At 40.7% G+C, this 16,360-nt stretch overlaps 1 protein-coding gene across 3 annotated transcripts in view; it reads left to right on the top strand.

The window, feature by feature from the left end:
- Window positions 1–16,111, top strand: part of Nt5c3a (5'-nucleotidase, cytosolic IIIA) — a 43,062-nt gene extending 26,951 nt beyond the window's left edge. For all 3 annotated transcript variants that reach the window (NM_001398841.1, NM_001107862.2, XM_087657395.1), the window contains 8 exon segments: window positions 5,183–5,281; window positions 6,465–6,534; window positions 8,416–8,462; window positions 9,542–9,627; window positions 11,043–11,132; window positions 13,379–13,541; window positions 14,635–14,835; window positions 15,460–16,111. In NM_001398841.1, coding sequence (NP_001385770.1) covers window positions 5,183–5,281; window positions 6,465–6,534; window positions 8,416–8,462; window positions 9,542–9,627; window positions 11,043–11,132; window positions 13,379–13,541; window positions 14,635–14,835; window positions 15,460–15,561 — 858 coding nt within the window. In that variant the 3' untranslated portion in view covers window positions 15,562–16,111.
- The last annotated feature ends 249 nt before the right edge of the window (window positions 16,112–16,360 follow it).

Raw genomic sequence — 16,360 nt, 5'->3', positions numbered from 1 at the left:
AATGTTATCCCCCTTCCCAGTTTTCCCTCCACAAACCCCATCCACTATCCCTCCCCCCGTCTCAATGAGGATGCTCCCCTACCCACCCGCCCACACCTGCCTGAGAACACCCTAACATTCCCCTACCCTGGCCATCCAGCCTCCACAGGACCAAGGGCTTCCCCTCCCACTGATGCCAGATAAGGTCATCCTCTGCTACATATGCAGCTGGAGCCATGAGTCCACCCCCATGTGTACTTTTTGGTTGGTGGTTTAGTCCCTGGGAGCTTTGGGGGATCTTAAAGTCGGGTTAAAAGGATCACAGTGGCAGGGTGCAATACATTGCAGGTGATCTCATTCTTCTTTTAAGATGTGGCTTTCACAAGCCGAGAAAGAAATTAGGGAAACGACACCCTTCATAATAGATCCAAATAATATAAAGTACCTCAGTGTGACTTTAACCAAGCAAGTAAAAGATCTGTACAATAAGAACTTTAAGACTCTGAAGAAAGAAATTGAAGAAGACCTCAGAAGATGGAAAGATCTCCCATGCTCATGGATTAGCAGGATTAATATAGTAAAAATGGCCATTTTACCAAAAGCGATCTACAGATTCAATGCAATCCCCATCACAATACCAATCCAATTCTTCAAAGAGTTAGACAGAAGAATTTGCAAATTCATCTGGAATAACAAAAAACCCAGGATAGCTAAAACTATCCTCAACAATAAAAGGACTTCAGGGGGAATCACTATCCCTGAACTCAAGCAATATTACAGAGCAATAGTGATAAAAACTGCATGGTATTGGTACAGAGACAGACAGATAGACCAATGGAACAGAATTGAAGACCCAGAAATGAACCCACACACCTATGGGCACTTGATTTTTGACAAAGGAGCCAAAACCATCCAATGGAAAAAAGATAGCATTTTCAGCAAATGGTGCTGGTTCAACTGGAGGTCAACATGTAGAAGAATGCAGATCAATCCATGCTTATCACCCTGTACAAAGCTTAGGTCCAAGTGGATCAAGGACCGCCACATCAAACCAGATACACTCAAACTAATAGAAGAAAAACTAGGGAAGCATCTGGAAGACATGGGCACTGGAAAAAAATTCCTGAACAAAACACCAATGGCTTATGCCCTAAGATCAAGAATCGACAAATGGGATCTCATAAAACTGCAAAGCTTCTCTAAGGCAAAGGACACTGTGGTTAGGACAAAACGTCAACCAACAGATTGGGAAAAGATCTTTACCAATCCTACAACAGATAGAGGCCTTATATCCAAAATATACAAAGAACTCAAGAAGTTAGACCGCAGGGAGACAAATAACCCTATTAAAAAATGGGGCTCAGAGCTAAACAAAGAATTCACAGCTGAGGAATGCCGAATGGCTGAGAAACACCTAAAGAAATGTTCAACATCTTTAGTCATAAGGGAAATGCAAATCAAAACAACCCTGAGATTTCACCTCACGCCAGTGAGAATGGCTAAGATCAAAAACTCAGGTGACAGCAGATGCTGGCGAGGATGCAGAGAAAGAGGAACACTCCTCCATTGTTGGTGGGATTGCAGACTGGTAAAACCATTCTGGAAATCAGTCTGGAGGTTCCTCAGAAAATTGGACATTGAACTGCCTGAGGATCCAGCTATACCTCTCTTGGGCATATACCCAAAAGATGCCCCAACATATAAAAAAGACATGTGCTCCACTATGTTCATAGCAGCCTTATTTATAATAGCCAGAAGCTGGAAAGAACCCAGATACCCTTCAACAGAGGAATGGACACAGAAAATGTGGTACATCTACACAATGGAATATTACTCAGCTATCAAAAACAATGACTTTATGAAATTCATAGGCAAATGGTTGGAACTGGAAAATATCATCCTGAGTGAGGTAAACCAATCACAGAAAAACACACATGGTATGCACTCATTGATAAGCGGCTATTAGCCCAAATGCTTGAATTACCCTAGATGCCTAGAACACATGAAACTCAAGACGGATGATCAAAATGTGAATGCTTCACTCCTTCTTTAAAAGGGGAACAAGAATACCCTTGGCAGGGAATAGAGAGGCAAAGATTAAAACAGAGACAGAAGGAACACCCATTGAGAGCCTGCCCCACATGTGGCCCACACATATACAGCCATCCAATTAGACAAGATGGATGAAGCAAAGAAGTGCAGGCCGACAGGAGCCGGATGTAGATCTCTCCTGAGAGACACAGCCAGAATACAGCAAATACAGAGGCGAATGCCAGCAGCAAACCACTGAACTGAGAATAGGACCCCCGTTGAAGGAATCAGAGAAAGAACTGGAAGAGCTTGAAGGGGCTCGAGACCCCATATGAACAACAATGCCAAGCAACCAGAGCTTCCAGGGACTAAGCCACTACCCAAAGACTATACATGGACTGACCCTGGACTCTGACCTCATAGGTAGCAATGAATATCCTAGTAAGAGCACCAGTGGAAGGGGAAGCCCTTGGTCCTGCCAAGACCAAACCCCCAGTGATCGTGATTGTTGTGGGGAGGGTGGCAATGAGGGGAGGATGGGGAGGGGAACATGCATAAAGAAGGAGAGGGGGAGGGGTTGGGGGATTTGGGCCCGGAAACCGGGAAAGGGAATACACTCGAAATGTAAATAAGAAATACTCAAGTTGATAAAAAAAAAATTTTTTAAAAATAAAAAAAAAAAAGATGTGGCTTTCAAAGCTAGGTGTGTAAAGGCTGTAGAGAAAGTAGAGCTTGTGTACTCGGGACCTGATTCTCAGCATCCCCACCCCCCAAGAAAGAGAAAACAAATAAATGTAGGTATTTCATGACAGTGTTGGAATGTTTTGCCCTTTCCTGTATACTTCTATTGTCTTCCAGTCTTTGCAAAATGTTCTGAACTTTTGATTTTTGGGTTTTGTTGTTGCCTTTTTAACTCTAGTGTATATGGAGGAACAACATGGGACCTGATAAATTCTCTCGAAATAAAACCCTGAGTCTAGTGCTTCATGGACTATGTTAGTATTGGTGACAGCACTGTAGAGAAGTCTGGGCTTCCACTATGCACTAGGCAGAATCATAACGTAACTGCTTGTTTGCTGTGGATCAGAACAGAGTCTCAGAGAATATGACTGCTGTGGTAGAAGGTTCTTCTAAGGACCCTTCTGCTATTGCTATATATCATAATGCGAAATGACCATGGTTTCCTCAGCCACTTGTCCAAGACACTGCTGTGTAAGCAACTTGTCCTCCTCTTTCAGTTCCCTTCAACTTGTGATGAGGTTCAAACAAAAAATGGCAACTACTATAAAATTGTTGAACAAACCCTGTAATCTCTGTAAACAACGGATACTTTCTACTATTTATTTTACCTTAAAAAAAATGTTGTTAGGCTAAGAACAATTAGTAAATTATTTAGGATGTAACACACAGAGAAGAATCAGTTATCTTAAAGTAACTTTTCAAATTTTAGAGATATTTTAATTATCTGTAGAATACCTTATAAGGAATAGTTATGTAATATTTTTCTGCCTAGAAATATTTTAAACTGTCAATATGAATAAAAGGCAATCTCTGTTATAATCCTCAATCCTTGTTCCTTGTTTTAGTTGGGGTTGCTGTTGCTATGATGAAACACCATGACCTAGAAAGGGTTTCTTTGGCTCACGAGTCCATAAACCAGTTCATCAAAAGCACCGAGGGCAGGAATTCAAACAGGGCAGGAGCCTGGAGCAGGAGCTGATGCAGAAGTCCTGTAGGGGTGATGCTTATGGGCTTATTCCCCCTGGCTTGCTTAGCCTCCATTTTTACAGAACCCAGGATCACCAGCCCACCCACAAGGGCCAGGCTCTCCCACATCAATCACTAATTAAGAAAGTGCTCTACAGTCTATCAGCTCAACCTTATGGACTCCTTTTCTTAAGTGAAGCTCCCTCCTCTCAGGTGACTTTAGCTTGTGTCAAGTTGATAGAAAACTATCCAAAACATGTTTATCTCACTTAGTATGACATGCTGTTTGCATATAATCTATTTGCATTTCACATACTTTCAAATACTTAATTTTTAAGTTTTAATTAATTTTTAAAACTGAGACCAATCTCTGTTGTCAAGGCTGGCCTCAAACATCTGTGTTCAAGTGATCCTCCTGCCTCCACCTGCTAAGTAGGTAGGTGTGGTTGGTTTTTTTGTTTTTGTTTTTGTTTTTTTTTTTTTTTCATTTTGTTTTCTAAGACAAAGTCTGTCTTGAAACTGCTATGTAGACCACACTAGCCTTAAACTCAGAGATATGCCTCCCAGGTAACGGGGTTAAAGGCAAGCACAACCACAGACAAATTAAATCGTAAGCAAAAGATTCCTTAGAAGAAATAACTATTAAATTCAAATTTTTCTAGGATTCTGGACAGTTTTAACTAATGATAACAGTTTTTTATGCTCTATAGAGTTTGGGAAGCATATTACCTGTATATTTATATAAGAAAATTATACTTTCTTATAAAGTAACTGTAAACATTAAACCATAAATGTAAGGTTTTTTCTTTTGTTAGGTTTGCTTTGTATAAGATTTGCTCTTGCTGTATACTCCGAAGTATTCTTAAACTCAGCTCCTGCCCACCCCATAAAAACCAACAATGCCAACCAACCAGAGCTCCCAGGGACTAAACCACTACCAAAAGACTAGACATGGACTGACCCAGAGCTCCAACTGCATATGTAGCAGAGAATAGCCTTGTTGGGGCACCAGTAGAAGGGGAAGCCCTTGGTCCTGGCAAGGTTGGACACCTAGTGCAGGGGAATATGGGGGGCGGGGGTAAGAGGGATGCATGGGGGAATACCTGTATGGGGGAGAGGAGGGATTGGAGATTATGGACAGGAAACCGGGAAGGGGAATAACATTTGAAATGTAAGTAAAGAAATATATCAAATAAAAAAATTTTTAAAAAAAGATCCTCCTGCCTTAGCTTCCAAGGTGCATTACAGATTTGTACTGCCATACAACATAGTTTTATGTTAATTTTCTATTTGGAAACTAGTTACGTCTTTTAAATTTTTGCATATATAAATGGTAGGTTGATATGGTGATCTGCATTTTTACAATAACAGCTCAGCATTTTTATACTTTCTAATACAAGTTTCTTGATGTCGCAGGAACTAGGGAAAATAAGTAAAACTAATTCATTTCTATTCACCTTTTTAGATGCCAGAATTTCAGAAAAGCTCAGTTCGTATCAAGAACCCAACGAGAGTAGAAGAAATTATCTGTGGTCTCATTAAAGGAGGCGCTGCCAAACTTCAGGTGAGTTTAAGCTTTTTTAAACATTGAAGCTGATTTGGAAGTAATAGCTGCTGGGAAAAGAAAAGTCAGTTCTCAGCAGTGGAGGGATGCTGGCTCTGTCAGCCACACTCCAGGGCAGACTTCCTACTCGGGAGCTTTGGCAACACAAGACAAACTCCATGGTTTGGGTTTGGTTTGGTACTTTTTTGTCTTTTTCGTTTCTTTGCTTTGTTTGTGTGGAGAGAAAGAGAGCTAAGACATGGGATGTGGGGAAGATTATGACCAAAAGATATTGTATGACAAAATGTAAGCCAACTGAAAAGAAAAGTTGAAGTAGACGCATCTGTCTGGGGTTACTGATAGGGCACTGCAGGGTAAATGAAACTGTGGGTCCAGCCAGCACCTAACAACTGCAGGGGAAAGCTTGCTCATTAATCTCCTGCTTTGATAAAATCTTAGTAATAGAGGGTCTGTTTGTCTGTATTAAGTTCTAAGATAACTAATACTATAAACAGATGTTAAACCGTTTCAGGAGCCATAGTAAAAAGAATACAGTTTCAAGTTACTCTATATGTTAATCAACTGGGTCATCATCAAATTAAAGTGTAACTCTCTGAGGCATAGTTGACTTTTGTGTGTTCCTCTCGCTGTTGGTCTGGGATTTTTATGGTTTGCTTCCGACTTCCAAGTGTTGGGATCACCACAGGCGCCATCCCAGGCTTAAGCTTATTCTTCTTTAAGTACAGACTTACAGACACTAAATGAAGGAACTGAAGAAGTTATTTATTCCAACTTTAAGAATTCCTTTGCTCTTTTAACTGCCTAAAAGCTAATTTATTATCTATCGCATATCCAGAGCAGGGTAGCAGAAACAACTGCGACCCTGCCTCAATAAGGTGGAAGGCAAGAACCAACTCGTTGTCCCCTGGCCCACACCTACCAGAGCATGGTGTGCTCACATTGACACACACAGATATTTTGTGTGTTTGTTTTTGTTGTCTCAGTAGAACAGCCCTGGCTGAACTGGAACTCACTTTGTGGACCAAGCAGTCCTCAAACTTAGAGGTCCACTTGCCTCCATCTCCCTAGCGCTGTGATTAAAGGGAGTGCTCCTCAGTTGAAAGGCTCCAGGTCCTGTATTTGCTTAGCGTAGTGAGATTGTGGTGGACTTGTTTACAATTTTGCCTTCTCCTTTTTCTTGCAGATAATAACCGACTTTGATATGACTCTAAGTAGGTTCTCCTACAATGGGAAAAGATGCCCAACATGTCATAGTAAGTGTGATAATACTACACAAGTAAATGAATGTAATCATTAATGTTTATCAGTGAAGCGACTGGGGGTTTTGGTATACTTTTCTCTTTTTGATATTGAAAGGGAAGAAACTTGCTTCTTCTTGTATGTTTTGAGGATTGGTTTTTACTCATCCTATGTGGTTATTTATATATATGGTTTTGGAAGAAGAGAGAATGGATGAAGACTCCTAAATATTTCTCACTGTTTATAGTCTTTATCACTCAAGAAATACTTGAAAGGTTTTAATTTGGGGATAACACCTCCCCCCTCCCCAAAAACTAACACTTATCAAATGTTGTTTATTAGTTAGATTTCTATTGCTGTTGTAAACACTGACCAGAAGTAGACTGGGGAGGAAAGGGTTTATTTTGCTTGCAGTTGCAGTCCATCATAGAGGGAAGCCAAAGACAAGAGGTCAAGCAGGAACTCATGCAGAGACCATGGAGGAATGCTGCTTTCTATCTTGTTCCTCTAAGATTTGCTCAACCTGCTTTCTCAACGCAAGCTAGGTGGAACACCCACAATGAGCCAGCCCCCTCCACATCAGTCAAGAAATGGCCCACAGCCCAGTCTGATGGAGGCATTTTCTGCCCAGTTCCTTCTGCCCAGGTGACCCCAGCTTGTGTTGGAGTTGACAGAAAACCGGCTGACACACTCTGGGTCAAGGACGAAGCTCAGTAGTAGGGCACTGGCCTAGCATGTGTAAAGCCCAGACACTGATTTCTGACAACACAAAATTAAATTAAATGACAACATCTTGGAAGGCAATTAAAATTCTATCCCATCCACATACCAGAAACTGTACAACCATTGTGAATGGTACCTATGGAGTTTTAATTTTATGGAAAATGCAGAGGAAAACAGGAAATGAAAAGAACTGGATTTGACTTGAGCTCATTTTGCCGTAGTTCATTAATAATAAGTAATACTTTGAGAAGAAATATACTAAAATACTAGTAGTTATAACTTTTCCAAATTTTCACATGAAGTACCATTCTTTAGAAAAATGGTATCTTTCATGGCTGGGGTACATGTATTTCAGTTGCCTTGCATACATGACGTCCTGGGTTCGGTCTCTAAGATGGCATAAACTGGGTATAGTTGGCTCGTGCTTATAATCCTGCGCAGTGGGGCAGTGAAGGCAGAAGGATCCTAAATTTAAAATCAGCCTGGTTACATGAGACCTTATGTCTAAGTTTGGTGTCTGTTCTTTCTAAAACAGAGATCAAAACCAACTTGGGTAGAGAACAGGTTTGTTTGTCTTTCCTGTTACAACCCATGATGGAGGGAAGCCAAGGCCATGAGGCAGACCATGAAGGTGTACTGGCTTGCTCACCTTGCTTTCTTATACTACCCAGGACCACATTCGGGTAGACTCACCCACAGTGGGCTGGGCCTTCTCACATCGATTATTAATCAAGCAAACTGCCCTAGGCCAGTGTGTTGGATACAGTTCTTCAGTTGAAGTTCTCTGTTCCCAGGTGACTGTAGTTTGTATTACATTAACATAAACCAACCCACACACATGTCTCAAAATAGGAAGAAAAAGAAAATTATAAACTTCGAGCTGTATTTGTTACTACTGTTTACTAAAAAGGAAGATGAAAAGGGAAATAGTATACAATTGATTGTTTGAAGATACTGAACTATTTAGTTAAGTGGTATATGTGAAGAAGTTCTAAATCTCAGATTCTGAAACCATTATCTCCTGGAGCAACGAACACCATTTGAATGACAGCCTTGAGGACAAAAGTTGCAATAACCAAGTAATTGACTTGACTCTTAAAGATAAAAGTCTTTATTAGTGGCAGCATCAACCAGAAGTTTCTTTAATGCCTATATTGTACCCTTCTCTCTAGATATCATTGACAACTGTAAGCTCGTTACAGATGAATGTCGAAGAAAGGTAAATATCAAATCATTACAAGTGTATAGTTAAGACTTTCATTGCCTCGGCTGATTTAGTTTCTTTCCCCTCAGACAGGAATGAACATCAGAGGCTGGGCATGATAGCAGACACATAAAATTCCAGACTAGAGTCCTGAGGGAAGACAGTTTCAAGTTTGGGGCCAGCATTAGCTAGATGGTGATACGTGTCCTCCACTTACCCCCCAACCTCAAAAGAAGTGAAATGAATGTTCAGTGCTTGTGGCCATATCTGGCACATGCTAAGCATCCGCTAAGTACCAAGTCTATTGTATGAATTCTATCTTAGCCTTTTCTTTCCAAGATGGCGGTCTCATTTAGCCTAGACTGGCTTTGAACTGGCTGGCTAGCTGAATAACACCTAAAGATCCTGCTCCCCTTTCCTTGACCTCCCAGGTGCTAGGATTACACGGTGTGAAACCGTTGCCAGCACAGCCAGCTTTAGAAGTTGTTATTAGAACACTGGCTCCTTGCATTAACTGGGAGGGCAAAGGTCTCATGATTTGCTCCCTTCAACTGATCAGGGTGTTCCTGGGGTGCCTGCCTCTCTCTTAACAGGGCAGCTCATGGTGCCCATCCAAGTTCATTTTAGGACTAAACGTTGCAGGTCTGGTGGTTCTGGCCTGTAATCTTACTACTTAGGCTGAGGCAGAAGGATTTGAATGTTCAAGGCCACCTGGGTACCATAGCAAAGAACCTGGCCCAAAATAAAAACTGGGCCGGGCAGGAGCATAAGGGCCTAACTTGCACAGTGCCTCACATTCAGTCCCCAGTACCACACAGCACAGCAGAACAGAGCCTGAAAAATAAGACCACACTTTTTCTAATGACATTTGAAGGAGTACTTAGAGTTATTGAATTGCTGTCTTGCAAGTAAGGTGGCTTCTGCTGGTGAATCTAACTACATGTAAATGAAGATCGAACCGTCTCCAATTTTTATTTTTACTGAAAAGTGGCATATAAGCTGTTGTTTTTTTATTCTCTGCATTGTTTTCTGTAATAGTCAGGTAAATGACAAAAATGTATGTCCTCCCAACTAAGTCACTCGGTTCTTTCCAGTTACTGCAGCTAAAGGAGCAGTACTACGCTATTGAGGTTGATCCTGTTCTCACCGTGGAAGAGAAGTTCCCTTACATGGTAGAATGGTGAGTGTCTGAGCAGAAGGAGCACTGACGTGCTAATGACACAGTGGCCCAGCTAAAACTGATGTCTTGTTTCCTCCTTTACTGTCCAGATAGATAAGCAGGTAATGAGTACAGAGAAACTTAGTCACTGCAATGAGTTATCAGCCTGCGATATGCCTTAAGATGGCATGTGGTAAGGGTAAATAAAAAGTCTGACACATAGGTCTTAAAAGCTACATCCTTATTTTAAAGCTTATTAGACAAGACTTGATCTTAGTACAAAGAAACAAACTAGAATCCAAGCTGCGTCTGTCCCAATGTGGAGGACAGGGCCGGTGGTGTTGGCTGTGTTCATCAAACTGCAACATTCTCGTAGACCACAGTGAGAGGCTTGTGTGGAACTCCAGGACAAGACAAACGTTGACAAACTTACAGGTGCCGAGGAGTCTGCCAGAATGATAGAGGAACCAGAGCCAGATCCACTGAGAAGCATTCCAAGAATGGCTTTGATTTGAGCAGCAACATCTACTTTAAAATGTTAAGAGACCAAGAATATTGACAGGAACTGTCAATCTCTGTTGAAAAGAGATTTTTCTCTGTTCACATGTAGAATCAAAACTGGAGCTAGCTTTGGAACACTTAAAAAGATTGATTTCTGTGTGGGGAAAGGGCAGTTTTGCCGTTACTTTTATCTGCAGATGGAATAAGCTCTCATCACAGAGACAATCTGGGTTTTTTTGGAAAGCTGAGGCAGAGGGATTGTTTCTGGTTTGAGGCTACCCTAGCTCGCATAGTGAGTACAGGCCAATAGGGCTTTAGAACAGTAAGCTGTCCCACGAGAAGAAAGGAGAGGAAAACTGACGGAAGGAAGGAGTATCACTTCAAATCCTACAGGAATGTTCAGTTATTAGGTAAGGGGCCTGGTTCCTCCTGGGAGAAGGCAGTTTTCATAGCTGTAAAGAGTTCGGTTCTAAAGGCCCCTTCCACTGTGCTGCTGTGGTTCTGTGTGTAGCAGTAGAGCAGGCCAGCATATGTGAAACTCTGCTGCCAAGAATTTTTCTTTTCACCAAGCAGCATTCCATTACTTTGAGATTTCATGAAAATTTAAGCTGCTCAGTGAGTAAAGAATTACTTAGCTTATTTCTAAAAGGAGGAAGAAGCCCGACAGCCCAGGTTAGACTGAATCTTATCTGTGGGCTGAGGAACGAAAGGCTTACAGCTGTTTCCACACTTCCTTACCAACATATTTATGCTAACCCGAGTCTGAGATCTGGGACACTGGGCAAGAACACCATCACACATTTTAAGCTCCTCCATCTCAAAGAGTTAAGTCCACATGGTGAGGATCAGCACTCACTCAGGAATGATTTGCAATAAAGATAATAGTTTTAATATTTTAACTGCTCTCTCTTCTCTCCTTTGATCGTAAACTCCAGGTATACCAAATCGCATGGTTTGCTTATTGAACAAGGCATACCAAAAGCTAAACTTAAAGAGATTGTGGCTGACTCTGATGTCATGCTCAAGTAAGTCTCTCCTGTGTTTTGTTATTTCCGTTGTCGACAGAATTAACTGCTACTGTATATATTAAATTATGTGCTTTAATGAAAAATAAGGTATTGCATTATTCCTTAACACAAGATGTATCAGTGTCACAAAATAATGCTGCAATAAGGAAAAGCTCTGAAGTGAGAACTGTTAGGGTTCAGGGTGTCGCTCTGCTGGCACAGTGCTTGTCCAGCAATGCCCACAGCTCTTTGCTTGATCTGAGCACTGAATAAAACCGGCATTGAGGGGGCTGGAGAAGTGGCCCAGCAGTTAAGAGCTCTTGCTGCTCTGGGAGAGGACCAGAGTTTGATTCCCAGCACTTACATGTCAGCTCACTGCAGTCTGTAACTCCAGTTCCAGGGAACCCAAGACTCCCTGGGCAGCAGGAACACATCGAGTACATGTGGGCAAAACACCATACACATAAAATAAAATTTAAAAACATTTTTTTTTAAAACCTGGGCATGGTGGTGCATACCTCAAGTCCCAGCATTTGAGAGTCGAGGCAGGAGGATCCTGAATGAAATAGATGTCCGAGGCCAGCTTGGAATACAGGAAACCCTATCCAAAAAGAGTTTCGTCCAGTTAGATTTGCTATGGGTAGTAAGTGCACTGGAAGATGTAAGTGATGGTTTGTATTTCTTTTCTCCAATTGTTTTTAAATTTTAAGAATAATGTACAGACTTACATAACCAATATGATTTTCAGGTTCTGTAGGAAAAGAGTTTTGAAAGATCTGAAATTTAAAGGAAATATTTATAAGCTATAAAGGTTTGAACTAGGAATTGTTTCTAAATTTAAGTGAATCTAATTTTGAAATTCTCATGCTTTGAAATTTTACAGGAACATATTTTAATATATAAGTAAAGTAATTGCAAGGATTTGACAGTGTCAAAACCTGTGATTACAGAATTCAGGAGGCAGAGGTGGGGGAAATCACAGCCAGCTGAAGACCAACCAAGTCTACATAGCGAGTACTATACACACAGAGAGAGGGGGTATGGGGGAGAGGAGAGAGAACATTTACAATATGGACTATAATTGTGTGATCAGGCTTACTTTCAATAATTTTTTTCCCAACTTGTTTGGCAACTATGTTTTTCCTACCCTCTGTGCTGGGGATTGAACCTGGGGCCTTCCACATGTTGGGCAATTGCTCTGCCACTAAACTACCCCCACTCACATAATCACGTTACACTTTACCGTAATCATAAAAGGATTATGATTAAAGAAGAAATGATTCTATTGTCAAAAGAGTAAGGACGTAGATTTTAAGGTTTTATGAACAAGAATGAGTTTGTGTCATTTTTAGGAAAATGGGTGGATTTAAAGATAATTATGTTGGGACTGGAGAGATGGCTCAGCGGTTAAGAGCACTGGCTGCTCTTCCAGAGGTCCTGAGTTCAAATCCCAGCAACCACATGGTGGCTCACAACCATCTGTAATGAAACCTGATGCCCTCTTCTGGTGTGTCTGAAGCTACAGTGTACTCACATACATAAAATAAATAAATATATTTTTAAAAAAAGATAATTATGTTAATAAAAATAAACCAGAATTAGACAAGAATCACATTTTCTCTCATATACAGGATATGTAGCCTAAAGTATACATGTATTTATAGTATACATTTGATAAGAACATAGAGGGACAGAGAATATAAACACAGGGGATGGGGGGAAAGAACAGGAGACGGTAAGGGGTGGGGGTGGATACTACGGATTTGCTCTCATCTATCTGTGTATGTGTTGTATGAAGACGGATGTTTGGTGAGAGGAAGGCAGCTATGCAGAGAAGAAAGGATGGTGGGGATGAGTGAACAGATACAGTGGTGTGTGTGTGTGTGTGTGTGTGTGTGTGTGTGTGTACACAAATACAAGGTTGTGAACAGGACCAGTGGCTGATGAAAGAGACTATAGCTCAGTTTTGCTGCTCTCTCTCCTGCTGGAAGATCAGAACACCCTAGTGGCTTTTCAAGTATGGTTTGACCCTTGCTTTTAAATGGTGTAAATTGTAGGCTTTTATCCATGCTCAGTATAAATCTAAAAACACCTAACTTGTACTGCTAGGATTAGTAGCAAGGTAGAGAGTCAACTGTCGGCTCGGTGATTGTTTTGGAATGAGAATGTGATATGTAGAATCAGGTAGAAATACTTTGCTTTATACCTTCTGGGTGAAAAAGATAGAAATCCTCCTCATAAACACACTGTGCTTCCAATTGCAGGGAAGGATATGAGAATTTCTTCGGTAAACTTCAACAGCACGGTATCCCTGTGTTCATATTTTCGGCTGGTATCGGTGACGTACTTGAAGAAGTTATCCGGCAGGCTGGAGTTTATCACTCAAACGTCAAAGTAGTGTCTAACTTCATGGATTTTGATGAAAATGTAAGAACATAAAATCATTCCTCAGAGCTACTATCCAATCTAAAATATTCTAACTGTAAGCACACATGTTCTTTACTAATAACAAGTATATGTTGCTGATAGGCTATTAATGGGACTCGTGTGTTATATTTCTCAGTGTTATATTTTATTTGTATTTTATGCCCTTAAGGTTTTACCAACAAGTTAGTGAGTTATAATTAAAATTCACCAAAAAGTTATGTTAATATTAAAACTTAGAAAACTTGGCAGGTATCGATGACACACACATTCAATCCCAGCAGTCAGGAAGCAGAGGCAGGCAAGAGTTTCCCAGCCTGGTTTACAGAGCTAGTTCCAAGACAGCCAGGGCTCACAGAGAAACCTTATCTCCAAAAACAAGAAAAGAAAAACGTTTCACAAAACTTATGTGACAATAACTCAACAGTGCAGCTCTGAAGAGTACATCATAAATGGGGAAGAAGAAGTGAATAATACTGGCATTTTCTGGACAAGTATATTTTAAATTTTTCTGGGTCTGATAGAAAATGCATATAAGCCCCGCATTCAGCTGAGGGATAGAATTATGAACTCAAAGTCTTGGTTATATAGACTCAAACAAAATAAAATAAGAACCCCAACATTAAAAGACATCAAATGGAATCCTTTGGCTAGGAACAAAAATGAAAAGTGAAACTGAATTCTTGACTAGCTGCGTTTTGCCATTTAATGTGGTGAGTGGAGCATATGTTGTCTTGAAGTCTGTCCTCCCTTTCATGTGTGTGACAGACTTCTGCGTTTTGAGATCAAGTCAAAGACATGATAAATAGCAACATCTATTTAGAATCATAAAGTATAAAAGAAACCTAACAAGTAGAATTTGTAAAAACCTATTATTTCAAGCCAGAGAGATGGCTCAGTACCTACAGGTGTGTCCCACCAAGCCTGGCAGCTTGATTTTAATCCCGGGTCCTCTTGATGGAAGGAGAGGGCCATTTCCTGCAGGTGGTCCTCTCACCCTCCAAGTATTCCCTGCCACGGGCACCCACACACATATACAAACATAAATAAATATAATAAGGTTTTTCTTAAGCTCTTACTTAAAATATTTTAATAGGGAGTGCTGAAAGGATTCAAAGGAGAGCTAATTCATGTATTCAACAAACATGATGGTGCCCTGAAGAATACAGACTACTTCAGCCAACTGAAAGACAACAGCAACATCATTCTGCTGGGGGACTCCCAAGGAGACTTAAGGATGGCCGATGGTGTAGCCAACGTCGAACACATTCTGAAAATTGGTTATCTGAATGACAGAGTAAGTGTGCAGAGCTGTAGTTTAATTTAATTTTCTTTTTTTTTAAATTAAGATGAAACATTGTAATTAGTTGCAGGTAAGACGGTATTTCAGCCTCCTGCTTCAGTATTGATTGGGGAAGACAGGAAGCAGAGCCCTGTGTGATACGTGAAGGTCGCATTCTCAAAGTGGCAGTAGGCAGCACTCCTTAGTCATGAGTGTCATGCATGGCCAAGTGCTACCCATACAGAGTTGCCCAGATTCAGAACCCACGGGGCTGGAAAGAAACCATTTAGTGAGAAAATCTCCATGTGGAAAAATTCCTGTCCAGGATAAGTCTGAGAGTAAGCTAGACATGATAATGTATCTCTGTCACCCAGTGACCAGGAGGCTGAGGCAGGAGTCTGGCCTCAAGGTTGAAGGCCAGGCTCAGCTCATACAGTAAGACCCTGTCTGAGAAAATTACAATCTTAGTCAGAAACAAAATAATTCTTTAAAAACAACCTGAGAGTATGTTTATACATTTCAACCCTATATGAAATTAGATTTATATTCTATATATAAAGAAATCTAACATCATGAGGTTAAAATTGAAATTATCTGTCCTCTGCATGCTAATTTTATTTTTGTTCTTCTGTTGATTAGGTAGACGAGCTTTTAGAAAAATACATGGACTCTTATGATATTGTTTTAGTAAAAGAAGAATCACTGGAGGTTGTCAACTCTATTTTACAGAAGACATTATAAACAAGCCACTGTGGAAGACTTCTCCCAGGGGTACACCTGAATCAGGCACTGTCCCTCTTGAGGAAAGACTCTTATTTATAAAACAGTCTTGCTCCTGGTTTCCCCCTTTCCCCCAACAAAGGATCTTGAGTCATGTGGAACCTGTGAACCGCAGCCCCTCTTCTGGCCTCCGTCACTGTACTCACCAGATTTTTTTTAAGTAATTAAAAATGATCTTAAGGCCAAGATTAAAAGAATAGCTCCCCTTTCCAAAGTGAATTTTGGTTTGGTGTTCTGCAGTCTCTGGGGCACACTCCCAGGTGAGTGTGGAGGTGCACAGGACGCTGTCTAGGCACATGGCGTCCTGATTTTAACCACTGCTAGCTTCGTAATTGGGGTGGACTGTGACCGTATCAGCTCCTGAAATTGTGTTTTATTTGCTTATTTTGTCTGGAAAAAATATTTTCCAGGAAGTTGTATCTGAAAACCTGTTGGTATCCACATCATTAACATTATAAATACTCTGTGTGAAGCACTGAAAATAAACCCAAAATGGAAAGCTTTTTTAAGATTCTGTTGTCAAGATCATATTCTGCAACATGTCTGTAATCCTAACACATGAGAGAAAAGTGCAGGAGAGTCAAGAATTTAAGGTCAGCCTCAAGTCAGACCAGCCTGGGCTACATGGGACCAAGGAGCGAAAGCAAAAACCATAGAGTGCGCATTTTTACATTAATCCTACTATCAAAATACATGTCTAAGCATAAAAAGATATTGCAGCAAAAATTTAATTCGTCCTTTAAGAATACTAAGGATGGCT

This window comes from Rattus norvegicus, chromosome 4, assembly GCF_021556685.1.
Source record: "Rattus norvegicus strain SHRSP/BbbUtx chromosome 4, alternate assembly SHRSP_T2T, whole genome shotgun sequence".
In the NCBI taxonomy this organism is placed as follows: Eukaryota; Metazoa; Chordata; class Mammalia; order Rodentia; family Muridae; genus Rattus; species Rattus norvegicus.
Note: the sequence above shows the minus strand (reverse complement) of the source record. Positions and strands in the feature narration are given on the sequence as shown.